The 18709-nt window shown below is 42.3% G+C and overlaps 1 protein-coding gene across 1 annotated transcript in view; it reads left to right on the top strand.

The window, feature by feature from the left end:
* Positions 1–17530, top strand: part of SORCS3 (sortilin related VPS10 domain containing receptor 3) — a gene marked incomplete at both ends in the record, with an annotated part of 607736 nt that extends 590206 nt beyond the window's left edge. Inside the window, 7 exons of the mRNA XM_081251544.1 lie at positions 2069–2192; positions 3821–3933; positions 7666–7797; positions 9553–9652; positions 10660–10765; positions 16540–16700; positions 17466–17530. Coding sequence (XP_081107670.1) covers positions 2069–2192; positions 3821–3933; positions 7666–7797; positions 9553–9652; positions 10660–10765; positions 16540–16700; positions 17466–17530 — 801 coding nt within the window. The remainder of the gene's footprint in view (positions 1–2068; positions 2193–3820; positions 3934–7665; positions 7798–9552; positions 9653–10659; positions 10766–16539; positions 16701–17465) is intronic.
* Between the last annotated feature and the right edge of the window lie 1179 nt (positions 17531–18709).

The following is an 18709-nucleotide window of genomic DNA, read 5'->3' as shown; positions in this document are numbered from 1 at the left end:
AGGACTTCAATTGCTAAGTCATAAATATGAAATGTTACAACTACTTTGGAAAAAATTATCGCAATTTCTTGTAAAACTGAACTTTTCCTACATCGTTGCACCATTGTACATCCCACCAAAAATGTATGAGGGTTCCAGTTGCTCCACATCCACAATAATATTTGATATTATTATCTTTAAAGAAAATTTAGCCATTGTGTTTGGTATATAGAGGTATCTCATTTTCCTTCCAAAGAATATGACCTAGGTACTGAAGCAGTTGAAGGTATTCTGACAGGTAAGTCGTAATGAGTTGACTAGTAGGAACTAGAAACTTTGCCAAAAGCCGTTCATCAATCCTATGTGTTCTGATTTCTGAATGAGTCCTCACAACTTCTAACCCAAACCTTTAATTTAAAAGATAAAGACCTAAGGCACACAATGGGGACAAATTTTGCCCAAGGCAATTCATTAAAATAGTAACAGAGCCAGAGTATCAAGTCTCTGTTCTTGTTATACTAAAGATGGCAACTCAGTGGCACACATTCTTCCTTTATTCCATGTCAGTGGCTGACATTGCCATGCTGAGCCCCACTTGACTTCAGCTTCCTTCTCAACACAGGACACTAACCAGCCACTGTTGGCCCATGGGAGTTGATTTTCATCACAGAACCTACTTGTACCTCATTTGTTGTTTAATAAGGCCACACCCTTGTGCGTATCATCACAGAGCCATAAGTATGGCGAAGCATGCTTGGGCTCTGGGGTTTACCCTTAGTTAAGATAAAGAGTGTAACTCTTTCAGCACTCACTTCTTTCTTTCATTTAGCAAGCAGAGAAGAAAGGGTGTCAGAAAGCTTAGGGCAATATCTCTAATCCTGTCCAACTCCAGCCATCAGCCTGGTCATAAAATAGAGCAATAGAATATTAAAGTCAAGAAATCAAATTATTGTTTCAGAGGCCCTGTTGAAAATTCTGAGCTAGAAAGGAATTTCAGTCTTGCAGGAGGGACGTTGTCTGAAAGCTGCCTCTCTGAGCCTCTGCAGGGTCCAGGTGCACGGGTGTGCTGTGTGAACACTGGCCGATACCCACATTTTAAAAGGGAAACTCTACACATCCCCAACTGGCTACATCATTACTCTATCCTATTGTCGTCCTAACACACAGAGAGGAGAGGGGTCTGCTCATCTGCACTTGTGACATCTCTTCATGAGCTGCCTTAGAGAAGCCTCCTACTAATATGTCTTACCTTGCAAACACCAGATAACTCGCGAGGGCACTGGCTTCAAGATAATCACTGAATAATGACTCTTCAGTTGCAGAGTCTGCATTCTCTTCTCTCCAGTAAGCACCTGCTTCTATCAAGATCCTAATTCCCAAGAAAAAAAAATATGCTTATTCTCTTTCTTTATCCTTGACAAGTCCCTGTCTGTTATGATCAAGGAAAGAAAACAGAAAAGGGAAGATTAAAAAGTGAGCACAGATATGCATGTTTATATGTTTTCCAACTTATTTAAATTGTTAGAAATGCCTTGCAATGGAAAGCACAGATATGGCCAAACAAAATGTCAATAATATGACCATACATCCAAGTTATATACGGATTCTGCTAGATGTAAGACAATTTGCCAAGGGTGGTTGATACAAAAATAAATAAAATGTGGTCACTTCTCTGAAAAATCTTACAGCCCGATGGAATACAGGATGAAAATATAAGTGACATGGAATATTAGAGGAAAAGAGAAAAGTGATCGCCTATTCCCAGAGTCATTAGGAATAGATTACAAAAGATGCTTCTACTTTGCCCCAGGAGAAGGAATAGAATGACATGCAAAATCCAGGGTGCCCAGTCTTAGCTTCATCTCTCAGAATTAACATTTTACAGTGCATTTCAAGTATATTAATGCTCTTCCTGGATATACAATCACAGTTTTAGAAAGCTGTGCATTTTTTTTTCCTTTTTCAAGCTAGGATCCCTTGGGGATATGCAAATGCTATGCAGATTGGTGACAGTCTGAGATTTACAGGAAAGGAGGGAATCTGATATGCCATAAAGGACTAAATAAGTGTTCCTGCTTCTCTCTTTTAGCCCCTCATCACCTTGGACAGCAGCATTTCCTTCACATTCCTAGCAGAGGGAACCAATACCATCACTGTCCAGGTGGCTGCTGGGAATGCCCTCATCCAGGACACAAAAGATATCGCAGTTCACGGTAAGCCCCATGATGCCCCCTCCTGCCCAACCAATCCCCTCCATACACCATAGCAGCAATCGCTGACTGCTTTGGAAATGCCCCAGGGCGTAGGAAAATTAGGTAGGTCCACAAAAGGTATCCAAACCTACTTCTTACCTTGTTCTTGAATACATACAGAGGTTGTTAGAGAAGCAGATCATGGACAGGCATTTCTTGTCTTCTGTGATGTGTCTGCCTCAAAACCTGACTGTCTCATTAGACAGAGATGTATCATAAGTTGAAGGAATGTTGAGCTAGAAAGACTATCATAGAAGCATCTAGATCTGATGACCTGCCAAGGTATCTCTCACACACATGTGGCATCCATTCTTTGTTAGGATGGGGACCAGTGTTTTCAAAAGCTAGAGGAGTCATGGTCCCTGCTCTTGAAGAACTCACAGCTTAGGTACTGAGATGAACTACACATAACTGATGTGTTTTCTTTGTTGTTAGGGATTCTGATCTTTGGCTGCAAAGGCTGAGACTAAGGCTGAGAATAGAAAGACAGAGCAAGGCAGGAGAGTGGTAAATAGGGCCACCATTCTGTTCTCAATCCTGGAGAACCACTCTTAATTATTAAATTTCTTTTAAATCAAATTGTGCTTCTACCACCATCCCACAAACCTCCCACATACCCTAAAAACAGCCACTATACCAGGGTTTTCCAGAAAGTTGTACTGAGTGAGGTATGTGATCCTCTGACTCAGTCTATATTTCTTCCACCTCACCCCAGGTGAGTGCCTTTTCCTACAACTCTGCAAACTTGAGGCTCAGCCTCTCTCATCGGGCACCTGGAAGACTTTAAGTAAACATTTTTATTGGAATGTAACTGGGAGTTTGGGGTTATTAGATGCAAACTATTACATTTAGAATGGATAAACAACAGGGTCCTACTGTATAACACAGGGAACTATATCCAACCTCCAAGGATAAACCATAATGGGAAAGAATATTAAAAAGTATGTATATAACTGAGTTATTTTGCTGTACAGCAGAAATTAACACAACATTGTACATCAACTATACTTCAATTTAAAAAAATGTTTTTAAATACAGAGAAGTGCACAGATCATAAGTGTTTTAACTTCATGAATGATCACAAAGTGGACAGACCTGTGTACCTACCAATCAGATTGAGAAACTGAATGTTACCCACACCCTAGATACAGGGTTTTGACCTGTTTTCTAACCCCCTGAGGCAGTTTTTTTAGTCGGATCCATGGAACTAAGGGAAGGATAAGAAAAAGCTTCATTCTAATCTAGCCCATTTATTAATGCTTTATTGTTGCCTCTGCATGATACCACCTGCAGCAGCAAAAGTCCCCTTCTTCTGGAGTTTCACAATTTTCTTGCATTTCAGATAATGTTCATTTACAAGAAGAAGTCCTTAGGATTTTAAAAACAAACAAAAATGGTAGGAGCACAAATTTACTTCCAGTCACCAAATGCCACTTTGTTTTAGAAGCCAAGAGACAGGCTGAAAGGAAGGAATTTGAGATGAGGCCACATGAAAGACTGTGCCCTTTCCCTAAAGCACAAAGATCATGGAGTCCCCTTGCCTATCGCACCCTCTCTCAGCCTCACTCACACACGCTCTCTCCTTGCAGAATACTTTCAGTCCCAACTCTTATCATTCTCTCCTAATCTGGATTACCACAATCCTGACATTCCGGAGTGGAGGCAAGATATTGCCAATGTGATCAAGCGGGCTCTGGTGAAAGTAAGTTGGCTTTTTCTTTGCTTAAATGTTTATGAATAAAGAACAAGATGCTCTGGTCTAGAATACATTTTCATGGATGCAAGCCACCATTCCGCAGTTAAGTAAAGATTATTTCTCTGTAAAAAGGGAGAGAGAAAAGAAGAATGGGGGAAGTGAAGGATGGGAAGGAAAGATGGAGAGATTAGGCAGAGAGAGACAGAGACAGAGAATCAATCCGGTGTTCAAGGATGGGAAATTGGCCCCATCTTAATCCTAAATTTTTCTAAGACAGCAAATTGTCCCCTTTAATGAAATGATGGCTGGGCCACTCATTGAGTCTTCACTAATATCATTCATTTGGTTGGCTGTTTGCCCACCAAGGTTTGGGTTTTGTTTGTTTGTTTGCTTTTGTTGTTGCTTTTTAACCACTCAGTCTTCAAGACTCCCACTGACCATATGTGGCCATCAGAAGGCTGCAGGTCAGGAAACAGAGCATGGCAGCAGACTCTGGGGTTATAGAGTTTGCCCAAGGTCATATTTTCCTTAGACAAAGTTGAAAGTTGAAAGGGTTTTGTTAACCTTTTGCTCAGACCTAGGCACTGGACTATAATAGTGAATAAAACATGGTCAATTCAAATGTAGAGATAAGTCTAATATGCAGCTAGTTCTGTGGTAGAGGCATGGCCAGCATTTCAAAAGAGCACAGAAAAAAGTGCAGTTCATTCTGTCCAGGCAAGTTCAGGCTTCACACACATTTGTGATTCAGTAAATACTTGTGAACTATTAGAATAGTCTTTGGGGGGGATACTTGAACTCTGTTTTAAAGGATAAATAGTAGTTAACAGAGAGAGGATGATGTCTTTCAGGTAGAATGAACAGCATGTGCAAAGCCAGGCTCAGTGGAAAGCACAGCATATTTGGGACATGGCAGTTTAGTGTAGCCAATCTATAGGTTATAAGGGCAGGTGTGAATGATGTTGAGCAGGGATGGATTGGTCAGTTTGTAAAGGGTCTGAGAAGCCAAAAGGGGTTTGACATATATCCCGTAGGCTCTGGGAAGTGTTCTTTCTTTATTATGTTGGGTTGGCCAAAAAGTTCGTTTCGGTTTTTCCGTCAGATGTTACAGGAAAACCCGAACGAACTTTTTGGCCAACCCAATATAAGTAAAAATTTCTGACAATAGATTTATGTTTCAGACACCCATTCTGGTGGCAATACAGAGGATGGGCTCCAGAGGTGGGAAAGTGAATAGTGTAGGGGGAGATTTCACAAAAGATGACCAGTTAAAAGGCTACTGTGATCCTGAAGAGGGACGATTCAAAGGCTGCTTAGGCGGTTGAGCAATAGAATTGGTGACTAATAAAATACAGTGTGGATGAGAGGGAGGGAGAAACTTTCAGATTTTAAGAGTAGGAAGGAGAGGGTTTTCCTTGCCATTGATCAAGATGGTGACTGTGTAGGAGAAACATGCTTGGGGACCAGTAATCATTTGGTCTTTTGTATGAATTTGGAGCACGTGAGAAACAACTGGATGAAGGTAAGCAAGAGAGTTGAAGATATGGATTGGGGATCAAGTGAGGTTTCCGTGGGAGGTAGCAATGTGGGAACTGAGGCTGTGGAGCTCTTTAGATCCCCCCACCCCACCCTGAGAGGGAGAGGGGCCAGGGCAGAGATGGATGCTGATGCTTCCCAAAGCAGAAGAGAAAGATCCAGGGAAGGACACGGAGAAGGAGCTGCCAGGAAGGAAGAAGCACAAATCAAAGAGAATGATATGAGAGCATTCCTGCGGGGAGCTGTCCACAAGAAGAACTTCACCTCACATCTTTTTATAAAGAGATTGTTCCTAGAGAGAGATGAAAATGCCATTGGTCCTGTATGCCTTCGACTGTGAAACATCCAGGATTGTGTGGGATTTTGTACGACTGGAGTTAGGCCCCTCCAAGGTCCCTAAGCAAGTGATGCACCCTGAGACCCCTCTTCCCTGGGACACAGGGTCACGCCAGCCACAACACTCATAGGCTCATCCCCTTCTCTCAACTGGGTGATTGTCTGACCTCAGTCTGGTCTCTGAGACTTACTTCCCCTGGCTGGTTAGGATAAGGCCATCTTGCCTCGCAGTAGGAAACTGAGGCATCTGGCAAAGCCTCTTTAGGCTGCATGGGGATGCCTCCCCACTTTGGAGGGCTTTTCAGGCTTCTGACTGCCGCTTGCTAGTTCTCTGCAGGTTGGCACTCTCTCTTTCCTGCATCACATTCCTGAGCGTTAACTCCAATCTCTAGTTCCAAATAAGAATCAGAGCTGAGCTAATGGGAGACAACCCCTCCACTTCTATTCAATCCAGTGTCTATTCTTTCCTCCGGGTCAGGCATCATTTGAAACAATGAGGTAGCCACAGAGTTCGCCCCCCGACCCCCGGAATGTCTGGGCAAACATATAATAAGAAGTTATCAGAGAAAAGAATGTAGCAGACAGACATACTCATATGTTACCGTGGACATGATCTAAGTTCCTTTCATGGTAATCTGGAGGTGCTGGGGATGAGAGACTGACACGGAACAGGTCACTGCAGGCGAGATAGTCAGGGTAGACTTCTTGGAGGAGGCAGGTGTTTCAGACAAGTCAAAAACTATATATATCGTATTTGGATTGACAGAAGAAGTTTTGTTCTGGATATAAAGACCCTCCAGAGACACACAGGAAAGAACAGGCCTACTCTTTACACAGGAGAACTCAGAGTTTTGTTTTCTTAAGGAATTTGCCTTCAGACGGAAGCTTACGTTTAGTTTTTATCCAAAAACAATATAATCCTTTTCCTAAACACTCAGGAATAGAAAAATTCTTTCACTACTTCAACATCTTAACAGAACTTTTAGTGCTTTGTTTTATTTTTTATGTTTATTTTTTATTGAGTTGTAACCAAAGAAATGTGAGGTAATAGATCAGAATACAGCTGTCATTAAGTGTTCTTCCACGTTGCCGCACTGTAGTAATTATCATCTTAATGGTAGTATAACCATTATTTACTTAACTTTTTTGAATATTTGAGTCTTTCCCATTTATCTGACATAAATAATGTTCTGAGTGTTTCTTCCTCCATATGGCTTTTCCTATATTTTGGATCATTTCTTTAGGACAAACACTCCAAGTTACAGTTACTGAATGAAGGGTCTGAATATTTTTATGACCTTCCAGTAAGTCTTTTGAAAACGAAATTGGCAATATGTATCAATTGTTAGTGCTGCCAGCAACAGTTGAGGAAACCTCTTAATTGAAGCCTCACCAGTATTAGTTACTGTAAGGTAACAAAAAATCCTGCTTTAGTAAGTGAAAATAAGAGCTGCTTTGCTCTTTTTTTTTTAATTTGCGTTTTCTCATGTTTGTTTATAACTTCTTATTCTTCACTTGCAGCCAGTCTGTTCATGTTTTAGCCAGAAGCTCTAGTCCTCTTAGTGTAGAAAAATGGAAAATATGGGAGGAGCTTTTGCCAATACTGCCAGCAAACAGTAGTTTGAAAATCATTTGTAGTAGTATTTTAGTTTCAGTACAAAGGTATATAAGAGCAGAGGAGGAAGTAAAACTAATAATTCTCTACCTAGCAGTTCGAGGGGAAAACAGGAAAGGAGCCTGGATATATATTGGAAACTGTGCCTTAAATGCTGCATTTAAAAAAATTTATAGTCCATATCCTTGTTATTGACTTGGGGAAGGCTAGCTCCTCCAGGACCCCATTCTTTGGTCTAAACATCTTTGCAGGTAACCAGCATCCCAGAAGAGCAGATCCTAGTTGCTGTGTTCCCTGGCCTCCCCACTTCCGCAGAGCTCTTCATCCTTCCCCCCAAGAACTTGACAGAGAGGAGGAAAGGCAATGAAGGGGACCTGGAACAAGTAAGTGAAAGAAAACTAACTTGGTAGGAGACTTGCCTCCACCTCATAATCTAAGGGGACACAAAGTATTTCTAGCCCAAAAGTGAGATGAGCCCTTTCCTATGGGTCCATCAGACTGTCACTCTTTGTCCAGCACCCAGGGCTTTGGAGAGCCATCATCCTTACCCAGAATAAACACAAATGCATAAACACTGGAGCATTCAGCTACACAGGAAAGAAGAGTACCCCCGAAGTCATTCATTCCAACAGTTGCCATTCCTGCAACTTGCTCATGTCTCCCACCCAGTGACTTGTTCTGGAGAAAAGAGATGGGGGAGATGAAGAGAGGAATTTGAGTTTCCCTATCTATTTCTGGGAAAATGTGCTTCCTGTCTTTAAAGATCCTAGTCAATAGAAGTTCTGCTTCTAGGAAGAAAATGAACTGGTTTTAAACATGTGTCTTTGGAAAGAGATGGATTGCCTCATCTTGCTTTGACTAAGGAAGCAGCATTCCCAAAAGGGATCGTGATTTACTGTCCTTATCAAATGGCATATAGTTCTTGTGATCTGCATACTAGCCTAGAAATGAAGTCAGTGGTGGTCCCATGGTTCTCCTTCTCTTCCTGCTCTTGCTGGGGTCTTAATTGGCTGTGCTTTGCTTTACCCTTCCATGCTCCTGTGATGCTAAGTTAGAAGTAGAAATAAGTGAGAAGGAGGCTGCTAAAAATCAGTGTGAATCAAACACATTTGCTCCCATACGAGTTAATCATTGTACAGATGTCTTCCGCATCCCACTGCTACTCACCTGGCTGTCACCCCATCCCCACATCCATCCACAGTCCTCTGCAAGCTGCACAAATGCCATCATGGTCAGTTTCTCTGGAAAATGAAGTGGATCCTTTCATTGCAGGGCTGCATATTGAAATTGGCCAGATATAAATTCAGCTTCTCAATGCATACATCACTTTTACAAGACCCCTTTGCTCTGAAATAGCAAGTGGCATGTGTGAACTATATTTGGAAGCTACACTATCCATCCATTTAGATAAATAGGTAATTACGGTGATGAATAGCAGCTGTGATATTAAGGTGCGTACAGCGAGATAAGAGTTAGGGACAACAGCCTCAGTCTGCCCTCAGCTTTCATGTGGGAATTACACAGTGATGAAATCGATGTTACGTGTTCTGAGACTTGCTGGGGAAAGGTAAAGAGGAAGAATTATCCCTAAAAAGGAGGCAGCTTCTCCTTTAATGTTTGCCTCCCATTGTCTCTAAAAGAGAAACAGCAGAGGAGTGGGCTGGGGTGCATGCGCCTGCTTTAATCCTGGCAGGGGCTTCTCTACCCTGTGCATATTGCTTGTTCAGATTAAAGAACTAACGGTTGGTCACTTGACTTTCTTTCATTGGGACCCACAACAGGTCTCGCTATGGAAAGTTATACAGGCTTAAAAGGCACTGAACTGGGAGTTGAATGGAACCTCTATGTCTGTTGTCAACTCGAATTCACTAGGTGACTGTGGACACGCCTCTCTCTGTTTCACTCTCCTCTCCAGTATAAGCAAATAATACCAGCTGTGTGCTTGGCTTCACAGGGCTCTAGGGGCTGGGAGAACCAAATGGATAAAAATGTTCCAAAATCCTGTCCTCTGAGTGAACATGGTCATTTTTTGCCTATTGACCCTGGTTTCTTATTCCATGAGGGAGCACCGTCACATGACATTTCTTCCCATGCAGCCTCTCTCTCTCTTTCTCTCTCTCTCTTTTTTTCCTCCCCAGATTGTAGAGATGCTGTTTAATGCTCTAAACCAAAATTTGGTCCAGTTTGAGCTGAAGCCAGGGATTCAAGTCATTGTGTATGTCACACAGCTGACTTTAGGTGAGTGCCTGTTGGGATTCGTGGGGTGGGGGTGGGGGGATGAGTATGGTGCTCTGATATCCTGGGGGTGGGGGGATGAGTATGGTGCTCTGATATCCTGGAGAGAAAAGGGAGGAGATAGTTACCAAACACTTTTCCATAAATGCCTGTAAATGGCTTTGTGTGGTAATGGCAAAGAAAGATCAATCACATCTTTCTGGAGGCTTCCTGTTAAGGTGGCAAGAAGACTTCCTTAGAAGTGGCTTTGCTATTGAATTCCTGGATGATCTTGGGGAAGAACCTACAATTTCTTTGGGCTTTGGACTTTATTATGTTTTTTATCTATAACAGTTGGGGTTATATGAGGTAGTCCTCAGGCTTTCTTAATTTCTATGATTCTCTGATTCAGTGAATCTTGGTTGGAAGACTAGATCAAATAACCTTAAAACTGTCTTTGATTTATAATGTGTAACTCTTAAATAGAAAAAGTGACCAGCTCTAGGTGGTTGATTTGTGAAAGGAATAAAAAAAGGCATGTCCCATTGGGCATCCACCTCTGGCTCTCTGGAAAAGCCTATGTGCTAAACGTTTCTAATTAATAAAAACTTTTCAGATGAGGAGATTCCAAATGTACCCATCCAGCAGTGTTTTACCACAACCGTATAGAGGAAGAGATTGAAACACTCCATCAGTGTTTAATCCAGAGTTCCCCATGGGCCACCTATAATCATGTTGACAGGCAATTGGGCTGTCTAAGAGAAAGAACATTCAAGCCCTATTCCTACTCCCCTTAGCTGCGTACAGTTTACACAAGGAGCAGCAAGTTTCCCCGGGCAGAGCAGATCCCTAAGAAGCTGCAGATCAGGGGTACCATTCTCATCATTGAAGCCAAGCTCCCTCTGCCCAGATAGCATGCAGGACAATTGGAGGCTGGATATAAGGATGGAGACCAGCTGGCTTCCTTTCTCCAATGGATACTCCCTCCAGCTAATAGCTTCCAAGTGAGCAAGTCTGTTCTTTCTTCCTAGCTCCACTGGTGGACTCCAGTGCTGGGCACAGCAGCTCGGCCATGCTTATGCTCTTGTCAGTGGTGTTTGTCGGCCTGGCTGTGTTTTTGATCTACAAATTTAAAAGGTAGGTACTACCATCACTCACTTTTAATTGTGGGGCTAAATGCATGGGAGCTGATTCCTCCTGTAACCGACATTCCTAAACTCATCCTAAATAGGTGATGTTAACTGTCCCTGAAGCTCTGCTTGGCATTGGTGGAGAACGGGAATGGTTTAGGGTCAGGGAATAAAGGAGCTTAAGAATCTGAACTCTCTCCAGTTTATAATTATGTTGAGTTAGGAAAATGAGGGGTAGCCTATGAAATCAGTTAATTCTCTTCAAGAGAAGTTTGAGGGGTTTTCAAACCTCACCTAAGTTTCTAAAGTAAGGTCTCAAATATTTAAGAGATCTTTTTCTACAGTTTACTACCCATTCAGGGTGGTTAAGTGGAGAAAATGCAGCTGAAATCTGGTTATGCATATATGCACACACACATATTTTCTTATCTTGTATTACTGATATCCAACATCTCTGTTTAAATTTGCATGCCAAAATATACAATTTTATACTCCTCCCTATTTTTCCTGTTTCTAGAGGGAAATTGATCAGGAAAACCAAACCCCACATGTATTCAAAAGTTACTTTTGAAGGCCAGAGGCAGGGTGATGTAATAGGATACTTATTAAAAACAAGAAATTGAAATCAATAACTCTGTACCATTATTTGAATAATGTAATACATCTACCAAGAGATACGCTGGTTAAGAGTATGAACTCGAAAATCAGACCCAATTTTAACTTTCAACACTTGCAACCTTAGGCAATTGAATTTGCCTCTCTAAGCCCTCATTTCCTAATGTGTAAAATGGAAAAACAATAATACTTTGTAGGTTTGCTATATGTTTTCAAGGTAATAATATCTATATCTAGTACATAATAAAAAATCACAAAAGCTAAGCTGCTATAAATAACATGCCTCCCAAAGGCTTCTCCTGTATTACAAATTGGCACATAGTAGGGCTCAGATGTATCAGTGGCATAGAAATGTGCTTCATAGGAAGCCTGGGTAAAGTAAAAATATCATTAATTATTGTCAGATGAGTTTTGAAAGTATAACTTGGTCCTGGGAGTTTTTCTAGACGCTGAAGGTAATGCTTTTAGATTTTGGAAGGTGTCAGTGGTAAAGGTGCTTCACTCTACCTCCCCCACCCCCAGCCCCCATCAGCTCTCCTCTAGTGGATTTCTCAGGCTTAAAAACACCAGTTTTACTCAATAGACATCTCAGCATTAGCCAGAACAGCAGGAATTCTTAAACACTCTCCACTAGAAGGACAGAGTGGGGTTTACCTTTCTATTCAATTTATAGACCGGTTATGTGAGTTCACATCCTCTTGGATCAAGATGGGTCAACCCACCTGCCATGTTCCCTTTGAAGAAGGGGAAAAGCCTTCATATCCAATGAGCAAGCAAAGATTCAGTATAGAAACAGTCTGGTCCAAGCAACACCCATTTATGGGTATACTTCAGTTACACACAAAGCACACTTTTGTTCATTCAAGGATTTGGTTGTGGGGAAGCCTGGTGGTTGCTGGGACTTGAAGATCAATGAACCCAAATGTATCACCTTCTGGCTCCTAGACCTGCATGCTCACTGAGGGCCAGGGCCAATAGAAGTCCTGCAAAGAGGTATTTGTGTCAGGTGTCTCCAAATTAAGTCAGATCTGCCCTGTGACTTAGAAAGTTTTCTGCTCTCTTGTAAATGTTGCTAAACTCCATAGATAGTCAACTTACTAATGTCATCATCTCTTAATGTGCAGACTTTAATACTTGAATCTGTGCCAGTTAATGGCATCTCTGAATTATTCTACCTCTATTGTCCCCAAATATCAGCCAACCCTTTCTATGTCCCTAACAGGGAATCAGGATACAGGAAACAAATACTAGTCAAACTGGATAAACGGTTTGAGTCAAGAGTAACCAATCAGGCTTCCCTGGTGGCGCAGTGGTTGAGAGTCTGCCTGCCGATGCAGGGGACACAGGTTCATGCCCCAGTCCGGGAAGATCCCACATGCCGCGGAGCAGCTAGGCCCATGAGCCATGGCCGCTGAGCCTGCGCGTCTGGAGCCTGTGCTCCGCAACGGGAGAGGCCACAACAGTGGGAGGCCCGTGTACCGCAAAAAAAGAAAAAAGAAAAAGAAAAAGAGTAACCAATCATCAGTTACCTCTTCTCTTCCAGTCACCTTTTCTGGACGTTTTCCTCCCGGTGCCCAAGCCCTTTGGCTGAGGTCCTTTTGGATCTCCCTTTGTTTCTTTGGTCTCCTTTCCCTCCTCACCACCTGGAACTCCAGTGATCGCTGTATGGAGGGTGCATAGCTTGCTGACAAGTAAAGGTCAGGTTCTTATCCATGATTCCTAGAGTCTCCTCTGCTTCTTTCATTTCTGTCCAATAGAACTTTCTGCAAAGATGAAAACACTCCATAATCTATACTGTCCAATACAGTAGCCACTGGTATGGTGGAAAAACTGAATTTTTAATTTTATTTAACTTCAATTAATTCAAATTTAAATAGCTACAGCTGACTAGTAAACACTTTGATGGCACAGGCTAGGGAAAGGGTAATTCTGTTTCTGTTTCCAGATCACTGGCTGTGCTGTTTTCAAACCCCAAAACTTTCTCTCTACCATCTCCAGCATTAATTCATTAAGCCATTAATTTATTCAGTGAACATTTATTGAGCACCTGCTGTGTGCCAGGCACTGAAAACAATCTCAGTGTCCCAAGTAGTCACTTAATAGAGGAAGAATAGAATTATTTAAAGGAATCTTGGGGATCATGGTAACTCTATTCTCCTTCCTCTGTTAAGTGACCACATTTGATCTTATTCTTGGATAGTGACTGCTATTTTGTGATGTCTTAGGCAATATAATTAAAAATTATTTTGAGATGGCTTTTATTTTCTGAAAACTCTTCCTAACAAGACCTTCTTTCTGTACTATAGATTTGTTTTTTCTTATTATCCAAGAAAACTTTTGAAATTTTATATTTCTTCCAGTCTTTTTTCAGTAAGGCTTTCATCACAGTGCGAAGCCTACTTTGCTTTCTCTAAATTCCTCCCACGGACTTCTAATACTTAATCATAGTTTGAACAAACAAATAAAAACTGAAATTTATATAGGTGACTTGGATTGATCCATCTTACTCCTCTTATTAAAATTTACATGAGGGCTTCCCTGGTGGCGCAGTGGTTGAGAGTCCGCCTGCCGATGCAGGGGACGCGGGTTCGTGCCCCTGTCTGGGAAGATCCCACATGCCGCGGAGCAGCTGGGCCCGTGAGCCATGGCCGCTGAGCCTGCGCATCCGGAGCCTGTGCTCCACAACGGGAGAGGCCACAGCAGTGAGAGGCCCGCGTACCGAAAAAAAAAAAAAAAAAAATTTACATGAATGTATAGCCCAAGACATGCCTCTAAATCTCATTTCCCACCTTTCTTATCTGCAAAAACGGGGTTTAGTCTTGACTTTTTGTCTCAACGGTCCTACAAGTGGATGCGTTAAGAAATAAAAAGCAATTTGAAAAAAATTTTAAATGCTGCAAGTTGTGACATAAAATTCATTCCCTTCCAACCATCTATTAAAAATATTGAAAAAATATGCCTGTTTTCAGAGATTAAAATAAAGTGAACAGTCTTTATAAGGGCAAATTTATCCAAATCCTCACAGGTATCAATCATTAAAAAAGCAGGAAAGGGGAGGCAGTGACCTCTGGCTACAGCTCTGAAGTACCCAGACTTGTGTGATCAGGAATGGTTTGACTGCCCCCAGCACCTAATAAATATTACAGTTGATCCCAATGTTCATGAGTAATATGTACTTTTATGACTAGAAGAAATCTAAGTCGTTTGGCTGCCTTTCTGTTTAGATAAGAAGAAAGTAAGGGCCAGCATGAAATTTTAATTACACACATTTAGAGAGCCTGCAGTTTGCTGCCTCACATAGAATCTCTTCACTTAAGGTTCTTGTAAATTATAGTAAGCTGGTTTAGACCAGTAGGAGTCAGGAGGTTACCTCCCTTAATGTATGGAAAGCAACCATTAAAAACATGAAAACTGGACATAAATGAAAAGTAGAAACTGTCCATGTTTTAAACATATTTTGGGATCTTTCCTTCTAAATTAGCTATGGAAGACCTTATTAAATGCCTCACATTCTACCTCATTGTGGGGTTAGAGTAGGGAAGGGAATGTAGATGCTTGAAAATACCACTGGTTGGCACTAGGGCAACAGAGTGATTCCTCACAGAATGTTCTGGTTTGGGGTAGGTGTCAGATGTCTCAGGTTTTAATAACATCTCTGCCAGTAATCAGCTTCATGAAATGTCTGGACTTCAGACCAATTTCCCCCTCATTTAATGAGGTAAGAGAGGGCTCTTCTACCTGTAAAATTCTAAGATAAAAGTGTGGTCTTTTTGTTTGAGAACATAATATATGAAAATAAAAAGAGCATAGGCTTTGAGGTCATTTATTCATTTATTTGACAAATACTGAACATAAACCACATGCCAAGCACTGTGCTAAGTTAAGTGTAGAGCAGTGAAAATGGAAAATGTAGACCTTGCAGACATGGGGCTTTTTGTGGGAGAGAAAGACAGACAGAAAACAAGTCCACACACATAGCCTATTCCATCACCCTAAACCAACACCCTATTCGTTTCTTTCATAGACACCATCCCATAATTACATATTTATGATGGGAGAGAGTGGGTGGTCAGGAGAGGCCTCTCAGAAGTGACATGTAAGCCAAATTCTGAAGGACAAGAAAGACACTGTCACGAGAAGAGTAGAAGGAGGTATATTACAGAGGGAACAGTTGATTCAAACCTCGTCCCCAAGGTGGGGACGAGTCTGATGTATCAGAATCTTGAAACTCAAAAGTTTGGGTTTCAGACCAGCAGCATCAGTACCACCTGGGTACTAGGCAGAAATGCAGAATTTCAACCCATCCAGTTCAGGCCTATAGAGTAACAAATGCATTTTAACAAGAACCTGGTGAGGCATAAGCATATTGAAGTTTGAGAAGCGCAGGATTAGAAGAAGTCAAAGGAGACTACAGAAGCTGGAACACAGTGGGTCAGGAGATGATGGAGATGGGTCAGGAAATGAATACTCCAAGCAGGTTTCAGTTTGAACCTACCTGCTCCTCCAACCTCAACTCTGTCTGCCTTGTTTCCAAACCTCCTACCTTTGTGTCTTTGAAGGAAGTTATTTAGCTTCTCTTAATCCTTGCCTTAATCCTCTCCACACTCCTAAAAGAAAGCTATTGTTATTCCTATTGAACAGATGAGGAAACTGACTATGGAAGTATTTAAGACACTTGGCCCATGGATGGTGTTCTAAAAATGGTAGCAATGGCTATAAGTCTTTTATTTCTTGGCTATTCATAAAGAAAACCAATGTGCATTGACGAAACTGATACAAACTTAGAAAAAGCTGTCTTTTCACTATGATACAACCTTATGAGTCTCAAAGTCCAGCTCCTTTGTAAACGTAATAACTGGTAAATGTTTTAAGGGTTTTAGTGCACACTTGGTCGATAGCATTGCCCTTCTGTTTACACCTGCTGGTTTTGTGCCTCAGAAGAAGGTGCATGCCTCTGAGAGTTCTGTGGGTTACATCTCCCCTGGGCACCCGGGCCCCTCCTTGTGTTCATTGGCCTCATGGGGACACTATCTGGGTGGCCAGCCCCTTTCCCTGACATTGGTCCTGTAAATAGCTTCTTCCTCCACCATATCACCCAGGATTTCCCAGTTGCCCCAGTCGGACATGCCCCGTGATCGTAATCTGATTTTGCTCTGCCCCGTGTAGGAAAATCCCCTGGATTAACATCTATGCTCAAGTCCAACACGACAAGGAACAGGAGATGATTGGGTCAGTGAGCCAAAGTGAAAACACCCCCAAAATCACACTCAGTGACTTCACCGAGCCCGAGGAACTGCTGGACAAAGAGCTGGACACCCGGGTCATAGGTATGTGCACTGGTGTCACCAGGCTCCTGAGTTCTCTGTCCTCCAGACCCTGAGTCAGCCAGCCCATGTGGCCTGTCCTTCAGGTAGGACTAGTCTGGAGGGTGGGGAAGAAAACAGTTGGCTACGGTGACATAATCATGTTTTAAAGTGTCCGCCACCTCTGACCACATGAAATTGGTGGAACTTTTTTCTCTTAGAAGTAGATCAAGATCAAAAGTGCTGGAGTCTGAGTGGGAGAGGGATGAGGCCAACTATTACTGTTGGACTTTATTTTTTCTATAAAGCAAAAGCATTATATGTCCCAATAATCACGTGAATAGGCACTCTGCCATCAGATAGCCCTGGATTCATTTTTTTGCTCTACCAATCTTCTAGCTCTGGTACCTCTCTGTGTCTCATATTCCTCATCTGTGAAATGGGAATAATAGTATCTGCCTTCTAAAATTGTTGTGATCATGAAATGATATATATCATTAGCACAGTGTCTGCCACGTAATACGTGTTCAATACCTGTTGGCTATCAGCATTGTGATCAGCAGAGTATAAGATGGCAAGGTATTGCTCCTACCTTGTGTGCTGGGGTGGGAGATGGCAAATGTTAAACATAGGTAAGATAAGCCAGTGAACTGATAGGATAGACTACCCAGGTGCCCTATTTCATAAGCACACATTAAGGTGGCTTGGTATTTAGCAATAAATAAAGCACAGACCCACGCCCTGGTGACAGGTACATCCTTACCTCCCTCTGTCTTCTCTCCTCTGCAGGAGGCATTGCCACCATTGCAAACAGCGAAAGCACAAAGGAGATCCCCAACTGCACTAGTGTTTAATACCAACAAGCCACGTGGTCAACCATCTTTCTGACTTTTTATTTTTGATGGTTCCTATTACTCTTATTATGGAACAATGAAAATGTCTTTTTTACCTTTTGTTTACCAAGGGCCCCTTCATATATAGCAGGCAGATGCTTAGTTCTGGGAGGCGAAGGCATTCATAACTGATTAAAATGAGACACAAAGAATAAATGGCTGTATTTGTGCTAAGGGCAAAGGATGCATCTTCCCATGGCTTTCTTGCTTCATTCTGCCATTGATGGTGCAAGGAATCTTGTTTTCCTTGCAGTCTTTCTTTCTTTTTATTTTTTAAGTTGGGTTGGCTTTCCACTAACCTCCCATCCTCCCCCATGCCACAAGCCCAAATCACCAGTCCCCGCCTCCTCCCTCCCAGCACGCACCTAAAACGTAAACCATTTCCCAGTTAGGTCTGCAGGAGGAAGGTTGGTGGGGAGTGAGCGTAGCTGCAGGAGGCGTGCACACCTATCGGAAGAGGCCCTGCCCCGTGCATGTCCATTGCAAGCTGCAGATGGCTTATTGTATATAGTTACAATGTAAGTAGCTCTTTATTTCCTGAGAAATAATTTAATGTTTAGTAAAAAAGAAAACAGAAAAAAGAAAGATGCGTCTGTTGGCTTATGCACCCACCTTCAGAGCTGACCCACCCCCAGGCCTGCTTGACGCTGGTGTCTGGATGCTCTCCAGTTGTCTGTCACACTTACCTCTTGCATCTCTGTGTCCCTGCCATCGCTGGTTTCTATTTCTGTATATAAAGGGGGGAGGGGGGAGGGCTTCTTTGAAACACCTAGCAAAGGAAGGACGAGAGTGACATCATAGAACCTGGGTTTTTTTTTTGTCCCATCCGTGATGTGAAAGAAGTTACCAGATGAAGCCCACTACAGACTTCAAACTGAAACCCAGATGGGGAAACAAGGCTTCCCCTCCAAAAGGATGAGGTTGAGGATAGCTATCGGCCTGAGGTTTTCTCCAAAAAACCCAGGCAGTGGATCTAAGAAGATGACGTTCTGTTTTCCGGTTGGATTCCTTGGAATTGAATAATGCTTATGGGGAATTCTCTGGCTATTCTTACCCCAGAAAAATCCCTTGGGCACTAGGTCAAGCCCAGTGAGTGCCTCAGCCTGGGAGAAGTTAGAGGTGGGAGGGAGCTGGCCTTTG

The sequence above is a fragment of the Mesoplodon bidens genome (genome assembly GCF_964165515.1).
Source record: "Mesoplodon bidens genome assembly, chromosome: 1".
In the NCBI taxonomy this organism is placed as follows: Eukaryota; Metazoa; Chordata; class Mammalia; order Artiodactyla; family Ziphiidae; genus Mesoplodon; species Mesoplodon bidens.
The sequence above is the reverse complement of the archived record's forward strand: the minus strand, read 5'-3'. Positions and strand labels throughout refer to the sequence as shown.